This window comes from Malus sylvestris, chromosome 3 (assembly GCF_916048215.2).
Source record: "Malus sylvestris chromosome 3, drMalSylv7.2, whole genome shotgun sequence".
In the NCBI taxonomy this organism is placed as follows: Eukaryota; Viridiplantae; Streptophyta; class Magnoliopsida; order Rosales; family Rosaceae; genus Malus; species Malus sylvestris.
Window position 1 is genome coordinate 31,340,759 of NC_062262.1, and position 14,255 is coordinate 31,355,013.

General features: G+C 33.5%; 1 protein-coding gene across 1 annotated transcript; it reads right to left on the reverse strand.

Annotated features, from left to right (window-relative positions):
- Positions 1-5,552: 5,552 nt before the first annotated feature.
- LOC126615012 (ubiquitin-conjugating enzyme E2 36) lies at positions 5,553-9,448 on the reverse strand. Its single transcript, XM_050282728.1, has 8 exons — positions 9,280-9,448; positions 8,983-9,010; positions 8,661-8,747; positions 7,399-7,457; positions 6,429-6,470; positions 6,255-6,328; positions 5,841-5,938; positions 5,553-5,738 (listed from the first exon to the last, which is right to left on the reverse strand). Exons 1-8 carry the CDS (start codon positions 9,313-9,315, stop codon positions 5,701-5,703), a joined length of 462 nt encoding a protein of 153 aa, XP_050138685.1. The 5' UTR covers positions 9,316-9,448; the 3' UTR covers positions 5,553-5,700.
- Between the last annotated feature and the right edge of the window lie 4,807 nt (positions 9,449-14,255).

A 14,255-nucleotide genomic window follows, 5' to 3' on the forward strand; every position in this document is an offset into this window, starting at 1 on the left:
CGCGCCTTTATGACCTAGTACATTTATGTTTTTTTTTTTTCCGGAAAAGCGTAGTCATAAGTGCTTGTAGCAATGGAAAAACACTTTTAGCTTTTCCAGAGGCACCTCCAACCAAGCTCTTACCTCATATGCCTCTAGTTTAATTTGTCAACAATCTAGGGATGCACACATGCTAGTGTTAATTAGCAAAATTCAAGAATTCAGGGAAGTATTATTAATCAACATATTAGTCTTAATGCTAGTCCTGACTAGCTGCCAACAAAAGGTGGTGAGGTGAGATCTGTTAGTCTAAAAATGTTACGGTGCTTCGAAACATCTTATATTTTGAAATTTTTTATCAAAGACCCAAACGGTGAAAAACTCTTAACATATACTCCGAAGAATCATAGAAATTTAGACGGAATTGATTTGGCAGAGAGCAGTAAGTAACCGCGTTGTGAGTATAGGTGGTGACCGATTTGGTCGCATTAGTTTAATGGGGGGTTTCCCAAATGGGAATTGTTGACTTGGTAGCAGAAGGGATAAAGTAAATGTGGGGTTTAATGGAGGTTGGTATTCTTATTAAGATGGATGGGCTTGGTGGTTGAAACTATTCAATTCAATACCCTTTTCTTTCTCAACTTGATTCCCCACCTTTAGTGCATAAATTTCGCACACAATAGTAACAACATGCCATCAACGGTCACTTTTAGATATCTCTCGTCATTCTGTCATGCAATGTTATGAATCTGCTTCTGTTTTGTGTTAACATTTAGCAATCTATTAATTGTCGTATTCTTCTTTATTTGTAATTGAGAGATTTTAGATTCGACTTTCTTGAATAGTGAGTTTAATGCTAAATCATTATGACTGGCCATGTTTGTTGCTTGATTCAAATTTCTTGTTAGTGTAAATATATCATTGTATTCAAAAAAAAGAAGCATGTACTCCTTCGTTAGTGTTAACATCTTACACATGGTGTACACGCTTAGTTTTTTAGTGTTATCCATTTGCCTTCACGTAAAATGCGACAATGCAGTATCTTAAACTACTTAAATTTATAAGAAAGAGGAATTCAAATTGAAGTGCAAAATGCCATATACATTGTTTTGGCCTAACCAAATATGCTTTGAAGGGCATTGTTGGATTTTTATCTTTGTCCCTTTTTTTAGCCAACCACTAATTGGTTGTATTAAGACATAATGTTAAATAGAAGAAAAAAATCATACATAGTATGTTTATTGTCACGTAACATATGAATTCATTAATATAATGTTACATATAAAAATATCATACATCGCATTACATCATCAATTAAAAACGTCATTGTACAATGACGGTGAATTAAGGGCTAGTTTTGGATTGTTGTGTCTTTTTTTAATAAATTGCTTATGCTGTGCTTTAAGAATAATTAGCTGCAAAATAAAACAATTGAGCGTTTGATAAACTATATTTTTAAAAATGTTGTCAATATAAAAAGTAGTCTAAAAAGATAAATAATGTCATTGTTTAAAATTAATGAGCTTATCGCATGAATTAAAAATATTCTAAAGACTCAAATCCACTTTTTATTAAAGCAGTTTTTAAAATAACTTATAGGCTACTTTTAAAAGTTACTGTTTGGAAGCCATTACTTTTAAAATAAACAGTATATTTTATTTTTACCAAACACTTTGTTGCTGCTTAATTTTAAAGTAAATCAGTTTTTGGTGAAGAAAAAAAAAACCAATACTACTCAATACACACACCTAATTACCTAACTCATCAGTCTAATTATAAATTGTTCACCTGGTGGTGGGTGCTAATATCAAATGTGTGCGTGGGCGGTTGGGTGGCTGGCGCTGACGGCGACCACCGCACTAAGTAGGCCTAATGCCCTTTTAACTTTACTTTCTAAACAAGATTTGATTGATTATTATGTTTTGTGAGGCACTGATTGTGATTAGGGAGGGGCTCTATCTTTACATTCAGTGGTAAATTACAACTTGCCCTTATTATAATCAGGAATCATTTTTGCTCACCATCAGAAATTATGGTGTATGTCTACTATACACGAGCATATATCTAATCATCTATCACGTGCATTTTAACTTAAACTCTAGTTAACTTTCACAATAAATGTTATTTTTTCAATTTTGGAAAAAATTAACCAAGATTATATGAAATGACACATGACAAATAATTAGATGTATGGTGAGCATACACCAAAGTTTTTTGTGGTGAGCAAAAATGCTCATGGGGTTTTTCTGTTGATTGAGTTAATATTTTTTAAAAGGTTCTAACTCATAGGGTTCGAATTACAATTGTCAAAAAGGGAGTTGAGCTTGGTTTAGTGTATAAATTAGGGATAAACAGATATGTAGAAAGTCTAAAACACCCTTGAGTTAAACCGTTATTTAATGGAATAGTATGGTGAAAATGTTGAAAATGTCAGTTTCAAAAATAAAGTGGGACAAAATCAATTTCAATAGATAAACTGAAACTAAATAACAATTAATAAGCCAAAAAAGTATTACTTGATTTGTTTTATGTCACTTACATAGTTACATTAGAATAATTTTTTGTTTGATAATATTATCTTGAATTTTGTAAGAAAATTAAGAAGAAGAAAGAACTGTAAGTGAGGAGAGGGACATATGAATGACGATTCTCTTCGGATCACCTTTGTAAGAATCTTAAGGATCGTCAAATTATATTTGTTCATCGTAATCGTATGACCATAAATCATTTTAAATACTTTTATTTTAAATTAAATATAAATAATTCATAACGAAAACTAAACGTACAATATATGATAAATAGACACGAGGATCGGCCTCCTGGGGGGACATATGTGGTATGAACACTATTCATTCGGTCGTATCGAAATAATAAGAGTTAAATAAGACAAGACAAGTGAGTAGATGAGAGACACTTGAGTTTGGTGGTGATTTGCAGTTATAAATTCAACCGTCAAAACTCTGGAACTCCCCGGTCGGTGCGTCACCAGCGGTCAAACGGCCGGCTGACCACTTTGCTCAAGTGCTCATAAATTATTATTAGTGATTTTTTATTAATTAAATTAAATCTTTGTCGTAAAAAAGGACAAAGAAATGAAGCATTTCATAAAATAAGTGGTAATTTTTGAGTTAGTAAAATGAGATTAAAATTGATTTTAGAAAGCACAGTTAAATGGATGTATTTGTATAAAAAAAAAAAATCTAATCTGTTTAGATAATATTTGACTTCTTATATGTGTCGAGTCATTCATCATTTTATGACAATGATCATCATCTTACCGTATAAACATCATAATTTGAAGCGTTCTTTTTTTAGATCATCTTTTGGATCATTTTCAATATAATTCATTTGGTTTATAGATTTTTTTATCATTTATACGTAAAATCAACTAAATTTATAGTATAAATAATGTTCTCCATTATTAAATTTCAACTTTTTTTATCGAAACAAAGTTTTCAGAGATAATTTTTAAATAAATATAAATAATAATAATAGTTTGAACAAATGATATTATCTATAATAAGGGAGATGGGGAGATGGACTTAACCTCACAATGAACTAGTAATAATGTGATTTAAATTTTATTTTAGCAAGAATCGAATTTAAAACATATCATGTACAAATGAAGAAGAATACTATTAAACTATAATACGAAGTGAAAAAAAAAATATAATGGTTTGAACTACAATATTTGTAGAGAAAAATAATGCTTTAAAAGTAAAATGTTGTACTTTTAAAGAACTAATGAGGTTATTTAGTACTACAGTCTAGTGATATTTCTCTTCACTTGTAAATGAGAGGTCTTAGGTTCGATTATCATTAAAGGTAAATTTGAACCACATTATTGCTAGTACATTGTGAGGTTAAGCATATTCTCTTCTCTTTAGTATAGATAATATCGTTTGTTCAAAAAAAAAAAAAACTGATGCGAACACTAAAAACAAAACACGAAAAACAAAAACAAGAATAAAGTTGAGAGAGGCGCGTGGGGCTGCACAGTGAAGGGGGCAGTGGCAGAAGGGAGAGGAATCCAAAGTGAAACACGGAACTGAAGGACGGATGGATGGTTCGTACATGGTATGGCTATTTGTTTGTGGGGTAGGTACCCTACGCGTGACGTATCTCTATCCTACATTGTAGGGCTGTAAAAAGGGCAGCAGCGAAAGTATCAAGAAGGAGGATTCTCTTTGTGAGGGTCAATATGATATTTTAATTATGTCTGTTCATTATAAATTGTGCGATTAGTTTTCATCAAGTACTATTTATGTTTATTTTTAAATATAAAAATTAAAATAACTATACGATGTACGATGAATAGATATAATTAAAAGATTCCTGAAATTTTTATAAAAAATCCTCATTCCGTATCAAGCGTAGGAATCCGTTTAGGATTCTGTTCGGCTAAATTTTGTAAAATATGTGACTTAGATTACTTGTATTACAAGTTAGTTGATTAGTATATATTTATAATATTGTGATGTTCAGGATCATGTCGGGGCTGGAGGTTAGATTTCCTTGTGATCTAATCAGATTTCTTGAAAACCATGTCGTTTTGTGGTGTTTTCATGTTTTGGATACGAGAGGAGCTTCACTCCTTGAAGATTGAAGAGGAGTTCTTCCTTAGTTTCTTTTATGGAATTTTGTATTTATAATAAGAATTATTTATACTATAAACCAATCTGTAAAGATTTTATTTATAAAAAAATAATTAAAATTAAGATTATTTATTCAAGCAACTGTAGCAAATAGATATATGATTTTAGCTTAACTGAATAGGTCCATTTGTTTCTATATAATTTGATGACTATACAACCTCGTATTTTAATGATTCCTTACTGAGATAATCTTTAGAAAGTGGTTTATAATACTAACGGTTCAAACGATAAATCTAAATTTCGTAAATCAACCACGAAGTGAATTGAAGAAGACCTGCTCCCCCATGGAAGAGCTAAGTTAACTCTTTTTTCTCTTTTTTGGTATGTTGGTGGGCGGAACTTAAAGAAGTACAAAGCGTACACACAACATCAGTCCATGGAATCCGTTAGATCCAGACCCAATACGAATCCATGTTGAAACAGGGGTGTTGAACGCTTTTTCACTCTTTTTAACTTCTTACGTATTTATAAAAGATTCCTATACTGTTTACTTTAACGAAAAAACCACATTTTTACACTAAAAAATCAATCATGGTATTATTCACTTTATCTTTTATTTTGTCTTTAACGTTAAAACTCAAAGTTTTCAAACAATTTTAATTAGTTTTCCTAATTATTCAAACGTACATTGAAACTTACGAGTTATTCAATATTCAATCCAATCCAAAGTAATCCAAGCAACCAAATACAATTCAACCAAAAATTGTCATAACCAACCGGGAATACAATTCTTCAAAACAAAGCAAAACGAGAAAGAAAATTAGTAAATAATTATTCACAATATTCATTGCCAGAAATCCATATTTTGAAGTGCCTATAACAAACCCCCACAGTGGTCGTTTGAGAGTGGAGATAGAAAATACCTTAATCCTTGATCATACAAGTTCACAGACGAGCTTCCGAAAGAGATGGAACAAGTTTTCAGGCAACAAATGGTAGCTTGTGAACATTAAACTTCCAATATTTCAAACATCAATTCTTCCGAATTTTCATTTTAAAAATGACAGCGAATAGCGTACATTGCATTAATGTTATTTTAGGGAAGGATAAAGTTTTCACCATGTCATTACACACCGCTTGCATATAAACGGGTCCATTCCTTGGCTGCGGGGATGGGATCAAGGAAGAACGCATTAGCTTCAACGCTTTTTAATTGATATTCGAGTAATATGCAAGCTGGGGAAAAAACAGTAATAAGAAACACACCTGTTTCAACAGCTTCAGCCTCATTTGATTTCCAATGCTTTGCGATGTTCTCTGAGAGCGGGTCGTCGGGGTTTGGGGCACTCAACAGTGCCTGAATACTAGAAGAAAATGATAGCAACATTGCCAATTATTCAGTTTCAATTTTACTTGGAAGGATAGAACCATACATCACATTAAAACATTTCCCAAATTATGCAGTGCTTGTATAAGAATAAAGCAGTAGAAATGGAATAGCAGCTGCACAAGCTCCACGTTACAGGTGTATGAACTATGCCAAAATTTATTACATTATGGAACACATAATTTATTGTGATATTTTAACCGGTGATCTACACTGATGTTTTGTTTTGTTTTGTTTTGTTTTGATCACAGAACAGGTATAGCATATTACAAAGACAATATGAAAGCATATACCTCAAAAGTACAGTTCGGATCTGGAGAGCAGGACTCCACTTGTCTTTCAATATATCAAGGCATATCCTTCCCAGCTGATTAACAAAGCCGTGCATAAAAGGCATTAAATTATTTGGGGAACCTTCGAAAGTGAAAGGAAGGGGAAAAAAAATACATATGCACACCACAGCCTACCTTGTCAATGTTAGGATGATAAATTTTGGTGAGAAATCGAACCTGATACAACGGAAAAACAAATGATTACTTGATACACATAAGTAAGGAATGTTAAAATGCCAGGGGGGCATGCTTAATGTAGAAAAAGTGGAGCCTTAAACTGCAGGACCAAAACCACGTCCTGACACATTCGCAAAGTTAATAAACAATGACAGCCCAGTTGCCTTAGGAAGTCTTTAACAGTTTCGTGTACCATGTTGGCATTCTGTGGAAAGGCCAGCTGATTATTCAACTGCACACTACGAAAATTTCACCTATGTGAGCATGCTTCAATTGACAACATTTGCTAGTAAAGGTGAAAATATGTAGACAGTTCTTAGAATAGTTTTTTTATCTAAGAAAAACCATCCAAGTACAACTATTAACCTATGGAAATTTCTATCATAAATCATCAACGATAAGAATCACATTAGTGAAAAAAAGTGTAATATAAAAGATAATATTTATTCCTAAAAGCCAAATAACTTCAGTTCTTTAACTCCCTTATCTTTTGCAACTTTAAGAATTGCCCTCTGAGATCCTAAAGATCCACCCCATATGCATTATATATACACATACCAAACAATAATTTCTCCTTGGTAAAAACAATATCTGCTTTAAAAGACTACCCTGTTTCAGAACAGTTCACAAAACACACTACAGCCATTGTGGGCAAAAACCACACATAACCGAAAAAAGCACGGAACAACATTAAATCCCATCAAATTGCACGACAAGAGAATCATACAAATAAAACAAAACTGTGATGAAATCTATCACAAAGGAGGAACAAGAATTGTGAAGATAAAACCCATTTATCAAATAACTGTATAATCCAGACATCTGAATCAAGAATTAAAAGCGCTCCTATACACAGCAATGTTTCATTTCATACTCTCCCTCAATCTTTGAGTAGGGATTGTGTTATACTGACTTCAAATCAAAGTACCTTTGGAGCTGCCATTGGGTATTCTTCAGGCAAAAAGAGTTCCAACTTGAAGACTCCTCCTAAATAGAAACAAAACATATCATGTTAAATCTACAAATTACGATGGTAAGTGATGGAAAAGAAAGCGTAGGAGTAACAAGAAAAAGGAGCCATGTTAACCCATATTACATTTCCGAAACTGACATCTGATATTTATGTTTCTGACAAAGAATATAATACGTAGTAACCAAGTGGCAAATATAGCAACATATAAGAACAAATAAACTACTATCATTTCTCTCAAGCTCAAAGCAAAGCAAAGTGGACTGCCACTTCACACAGATGTAAAATAGTGGAGTAGTGATTGGCTAGAAAGGCTATGATCAATAATCTAGCTTGGTTTATTGTACTTGACACTCTGTTGTGTGCCGTCAATGCTATACCCCTCTAACAGGCCAATGAACACATATTAGACAGACAGGCAGTACATAAATGGACTACACTTTCCCACCGTATGAACGACATACAAATTTGTCCAGGTGAGATATAACTTTCCCCAATTATAGGGCTGATTGCTACATCATCTCAATTAGCCTGCCTTTCTGAGTAGCATGATCTCTCCCTAGCCATCCATTGCAACTGAATCCAAAGCATTCCTGTTTGTTGTGCTCAGTCCTTCAGAATATTGCAAAAATCTCTAGTAGCTCCATGACATGGTCTAGCTGCATGCATCCACTGATAGTTCACTTCATATATATACTTCCATTAGAAATGCAAGGGAGATACGATTATGCCCTCTCAACACAAAGTAATCCCAGGGCACTCCATTGCTACATTAATTACTGAAATGGACAGGATACTCTTTTTGTACCCAAGACTAAAGACAGATCTCAAAGATAGACAACCTTCGCTAACCCCTATATGGCTCAACAAAACGATCCAGCCTCCTAATTATTCCTCAGATATACTCTGACAAACAACAAAGTCCTTAATTTGTTCAGCTCACTTTCACATAAAACAACACAAACACATACATTCAACAATGCAGACACAATAAGTCATCATTCCCACAAGCAGAGTTCTATCAAGCTTGCACTCCCAATGTACAGCTCAAACTTATGAATTTATGTGCATAAAATAAAAGAAATTTCAAACAATCAAACTTCTATAGACTCCTTCTAGGAAATTTCCTCAAACAAGTAAAAGATTAACAATAATAACCAACCAGGTATAGATTTCGTAGATAACATATTCCACAAAGCATTCAGTTCAGTTATATATACCTTCATAAGGAGATTGTGTTGGGCCAAGGATCATCACATTGAAGTATCGCATGTTCTCTTCTGACGGTGAAGCACTAATCCCCGGTGCTGAAACCACAAATCACCGTATAAAGTAATAAGTAAACCGCATAACACCCTTTACAAATAAAACCCCAACAAAATTAGCATATTTATATTATACTTAAGCCTAAAAACAACTATCAAACTCTCATTTGTTTTGAATTTCTCTATGAAACAAACTTGTAGACAAATGAAACGAATTTTAAGCATAATTTCAAATTCAAGCTCCAAATAATCAATGGGGAAAAGGTGAATCACTTACCAGGTTCACTGAGCAGACGTTGAGTTTCCTTCGGGATCAAATACAAAAAAGCAAAAATTGTTAAAAAATTACCCAAAAATCAAACCCTCGAAACCCTAATCCCCATTTCGTCGCTACGAAACTCAATACAAAAATGAATAAGATCGAATCTTTTCAGGCACAAATCACAGAAAATATTCGATGAAATTAACACAAAAAAAAGGCAATTAAAAGTTTAAATTTTCGTTTCAGGGGACGCAAACAGAGCGATCAGAGGTAAATTAAAAGAGGGATCGAGAAGAAGATTGAAGGGCGAACCTTGATGATTCGTCGGGGAAGATTACTGTTCGCCATTCGAAGGTCGATTGCAGAATACGCAATGAGGGTTTTGCAGAGAAAGAGAGAGACAGCGAGGGAGAGAGAGAGATGGGTTTTCTTTCTTTCTTTCTCTCACTAGGACGAAGAAGTAATCATAACAAGCACTCGGTTTACGAATACATTACGCGTTTTTTGTTTCCGTGAAAAATAAAAAGGAAATGATTTGACTTGTTTATTATTCTTTCTCTTTTTTTTTTCTTTTAAATTGTTTATTATATTTTTTTTACCCTTTTTTCACTTGGTTGGAAAGTAGCTAAATAGTTAGGCTGGATTTTTGTAATTTTTTTTGTTTAAGAAAAATTAAAGAAAAATTCAAAAAAAAATTAATTTTTATGAAAAATGACAGATAAAAATAAAATAAATAGTATTCATAAAAAATAAAAATATAACTTTTCGTTAAAAGTGAATAGTATAAAAAATATTCAAGAGTATTTCCTTAAAAAGAATTTTTTTTTAATACATGAGATATTTTGTACTAATCTGCATTAAAAAAGAAGGTTTGAACCTTGGCCGTGGTAGGGTTGAACAAAAAAGTGATAACCTATATAACAAAGCACCGCTAGTAAACTTTTGTACTTGATTCTAAGTTCCAGATGTCAAAAAAGGATCCAAAAACAAAATGATAGAAGGTTTTGATATTCTGGTGATTTCACTATTTAATTATTTTAATTAGGTTTCTTAAAGAGAATTATTATTTACACTTTAAATTTTTCAAAAGGATTGAAATTTTTGGAGTGCTTTCCTTCTCAAAAGTTTATAACTTTGGCTCGTTTTTAGTTATTTTCTAGCGGTTCTCGTGTATAAAATGGTCATGTTACCAATGAAAAAATGGGTTCACCAACAATCCAATGGAACAAATGGTTGAGCATAGGATTCTGGTGAGCGATTATACAATATGAGCATTATTACATTAAAAATGATCAAAGAGTTAAATTGTTAAGCTCTCTAACCTAAACATGACTCAAAAGTATTAAATGATTATCGAAATGAGCATTTTCCTATTTTGCTACATTTCTTTTTGTGCAAGCAACCTCAAGCCGGGTTAAATCTTTCGTGATGGAAATGCCCTCTTCCCCCAAGCCAAACTCAACAAAGAGCAAGCACCTACTCCTACAAAATGAAAAACAAGCCGCTCTAGTAGTGCTCCTCTATTTTTCAGTTGTCTTCAAATCAAAGTATGACTAATAGGAGGGCGCTACATCCTTATTTATTTTTGTTCCTTGATTTTTCTTGATTTATTCAGTTAAAAACCGACAATGAACAAGAATGTGCAGAAGAAAAAGACGTGTGCAGAAAGTACTCTATATCTAATAGATTATGACAATCTTATACATTGCAAAATTTGAAGTAACTAATAAGAAAGGATTGCCTTAATTTTGTGTATCTTTGAGTATGGTTTCTAGCTTTCTACCTCTTTTTTTTTTTTGGACAAGAATGAAGCTTCATTAATGAAAGAGAAATACAATTTGTGTTAACAAATGCCTAAACCTAAACAAAACACAAAGTAAGAAACCAAGCCCAAAAAAAGAGAGCTACAACCCCAGCCACAAAGGGAGGCTCACACAAATTTAGGCCCGTAAGCTACAAAAGAAGCAGTGAACAGAAAAACCCTAATCTCCAAGCGCCAAAACCCAGCCACCATTGCCACAACCGCTGCTACCTCCGCAAAGGAAGACATCACACCAAACTGAAAAATGCACCCTAACCAAAAACTAGATGTCACATCCCCGCCCGGGGCGGACCACTTCCCGGGCCCGCTCCACCACCGTAGAACGATATTGTCCCTTTGGGCCCCAACTTCGCCCTTACGGTTTTGTTTTTGGGTGACCCACTGGGAAGTTGCTCGTGAGTTCCCAAAAACAAAACCGTGAGGGCGGAGTTGGGGCCCAAAGCGAACAACATCGTGCTACGGTGATGGAGCAGGCCCGGGAAGTGGTCCACCCCGGGGCAAGTTAGGCCTATTTTGGTTGATCGTATACTCGATGCCCAAATGAATGAGGAAGAAATTCAAGAATTAATTGAGGCAAGGAAAAAAAAAGGAAAAAGAAAGACCTTATAGTTAGAGAATCACATGGCATATTTTCCTGAAAAGTGTTTAAGACTTGTGATTTGAGTTTTGCTGTTATATATGATTATATATATACTATTTTCTGTGAAAGTATACAGGTTTTACAACGAGAGGTTAGAAGTGTTGTTAAATTAAATATTTTCGAAAAGCTTTGTTTTACTAACCCACTCAATCTTGTTTTGCGCCCCTCCAGGTTCAAGATAGCAGAGCTTTGGTGACCACGAGGAATCCAGCGGTGTTCTGACAGAATTCGCAAAAGTAGGACTCACCCTCGGGTGTTACATCTTAGTAATTGTATCTTTAAAGCTTCCGAACTGTGTAAATGGTTACGTCACGCTCACGTGACGGCCATCACGCCCTGATTTTAGGATCGGGGTGTGTCACTAGATCTGAGAGTATTAAGCACAGTCAATCCACCAAGAGCCCAAGCCTCCATAGCCACACCTGCAAGAAAAGTCACCAAAAGTATCAATAGGAGGGGGAGGGCAAAAGAAATATGTAAAACACCCTTGTTCCGACGTGAATCGTTCCGCACTTCTACCTCTTTTTGATCACCAATAAGCAAGTATGCACTTAATGGCATCCACAAGTTCGATCTTTCTCGCATACCAAGAAGCGAGGAAAAGAAACAAATTTGATCTTTCTCCTTTGATGTTTGAGTTTAAGTATCATGCAAGCTTGTACACACAAATATTGAATAATACATTATAAAAACTAAAAATCAAAAACAAAAATATAGAACATCCAATATTCTTTCCAGATCGTGAAAGTGTTGCTCGAGAGTTCTACGAATATGTCTACAGTGGAGCATATTGTTGAAGACTTTAAGGGCTGGTTTGGTATTGATGTGCTTTGAAAAAAAAATTGCTTCTACTGTGCTATGAGAATAAACGGCTATGAAATAAAGCTGTAGAGTGTTTGGTAAAATTTTTTTGTAAAAATGCTTTTGAAAAAAAAAAAAGCAGTATTATAGTGTTTGGTAAACTTTTATGTAAACCAGATGTGAAAAAAAGTCGGTTTTTCAAAGCTGGGTTTTGTAGCTTCTTGTTTTTGGCTTTTTTTCACCCAAAACTGTGAAAAAAAAGCTAAAGCTGAATGTTTACCAAACATAAAAAAGCTCCCAGCTTTTTTTTTAATCACCTCAATCCCAAAGTGCACCTAAGACTACTCTTCTCAGGATCACTGGAGCTTTAGTTACTCATACACGTCGTCAAGGCAATGATACTGCTTAATGTATATTTAAACTAACCTAAATAATAGATTAATTTAAACCAAATTAAATTCATAAGTGCACGAATCAATTGTAGGAATATATGCAAATACGAGGTTGATCCCACATGAATTGCTTTTGATACCAATTCAACCAATTGATTACGCGAAACTTAACTTAATTAGGAAACAAATGATTGATTAATTGATTACGAGAAATAATTAAAACTCCAACTTATAATCAAACCATAAAGATGAATAATGAAAAAAACACAACGAATGAAGGTTTACACAAATTAATATGATGAAAGCCTAAGGTCATGAATCCACCAGTAACAATCCTATTCCTTTTCTTCAAGCCGATCACTATCCAATTACCATGCCAATATTTAAGGTTGTTCTTTCTAATATATGAATTAGTCTGTGGTCAGGCGTCAACTTGTGTGTCTATACGTGACAATTATATCCTATTGGTTAGACATACAATTAAACACATAAAAACCTATTGAGCACTGAGAATCATGTCAACCAAGTAGGACTAATTTGATATTGGTCATCCTCACTAGTTTTATACTCTTCTTAATCTTAGTTCCAATATTTCTAATTGATTGGTCATCCTCTTAGACTTATCTAATTATCTAGAAACAAGGTCCTAATGATGGCCAATCACAAGAACATTCGAAAATAGAATAAATTAAATACAATGATTAAGAATTAAACATGGTATGTAATCGAATAATAATTAACAAAATACTTTGGAAATAATTATGTCATGGTTTCATCATAAGCCTTAGAAAAGTAGTTTAGTTACATACAATCATAATAAATATCACAAAAAAAGTCATGGAAGAAGATAAAACCTAGAAAAGTATGGTAAAACGCACACTAAGCTTCCCTCCTTCCCTTTGGACGAATTTTGTTTATAAGGTAGTCTTAAGAGAACCTAGGGTATTATATGTTATCTAGGAAAACCCTAAAAATTATGGTAAAAAACTCTCCTAAAATAAAACAAATTTCTAAATAATTAATAAACAAATTAGGAAAGAATCCTTCTTGGCTTGGAAAACACGTCATCATATTTTCACCCCAAATTTGGGGTCGATTTACCTTCTGCAAAATTCTGTAAAAATATAGGAAAGGTAAATTTATCTCTTATATTTCCAAGCATATGTCGCACACCACTAGAAAAATTTGAAAAAGCCTTCAAATCGCCATTCTCCCACAACTGCACAGTATTGATGGGATTGCAACTTCTGCAGGATTAACTTGCAAAACTAGAACTTTTGGCTTCATGGAAAATTATGAAATTCGAATAAAATGGTCTTCAGCCTCTTAGCTTCCTTCTCCAATTGACCTTACATCAAAATTCTTCTGGAAAGTCGAATTATCACCAAAAACGTCGCAGATTAGTTGAAACCAAGAAAAGGAAAGTAATAAGGTTCTTTTAAGACCAATTTGTTAACAAAACATAGGGATAATTGATATGAAATAATAACAAATAATGCACTTATCATTGCTCATCACCTAGCCCGCTTTGCCCTTCATAATTAAGGATAACATCCAAAGTATCCCCTTTTTTAACCATGCAAATCTCCTATCGTTGCTTTAAAAAAAAAAACTAGTCCACCCAATATCAAAA

Excerpts from the sequence above, each read along its gene's own strand:
- LOC126615012 (XM_050282728.1), bottom strand. The coding sequence starts at position 9,315 with ATGGCGAACAGTAATCTTCCCCGACGAATCATCAAG. Across the intron at positions 9,011-9,279 it reads TTCCCCGACGAATCATCAAG|GAAACTCAACGTCTGCTCAG; the intron begins GTTCGCCCTTCA and ends TTGATCCCGAAG. Across the intron at positions 6,329-6,428 it reads ATCATCCTAACATTGACAAG|CTGGGAAGGATATGCCTTGA; the intron begins GTAGGCTGTGGT and ends TTTGTTAATCAG.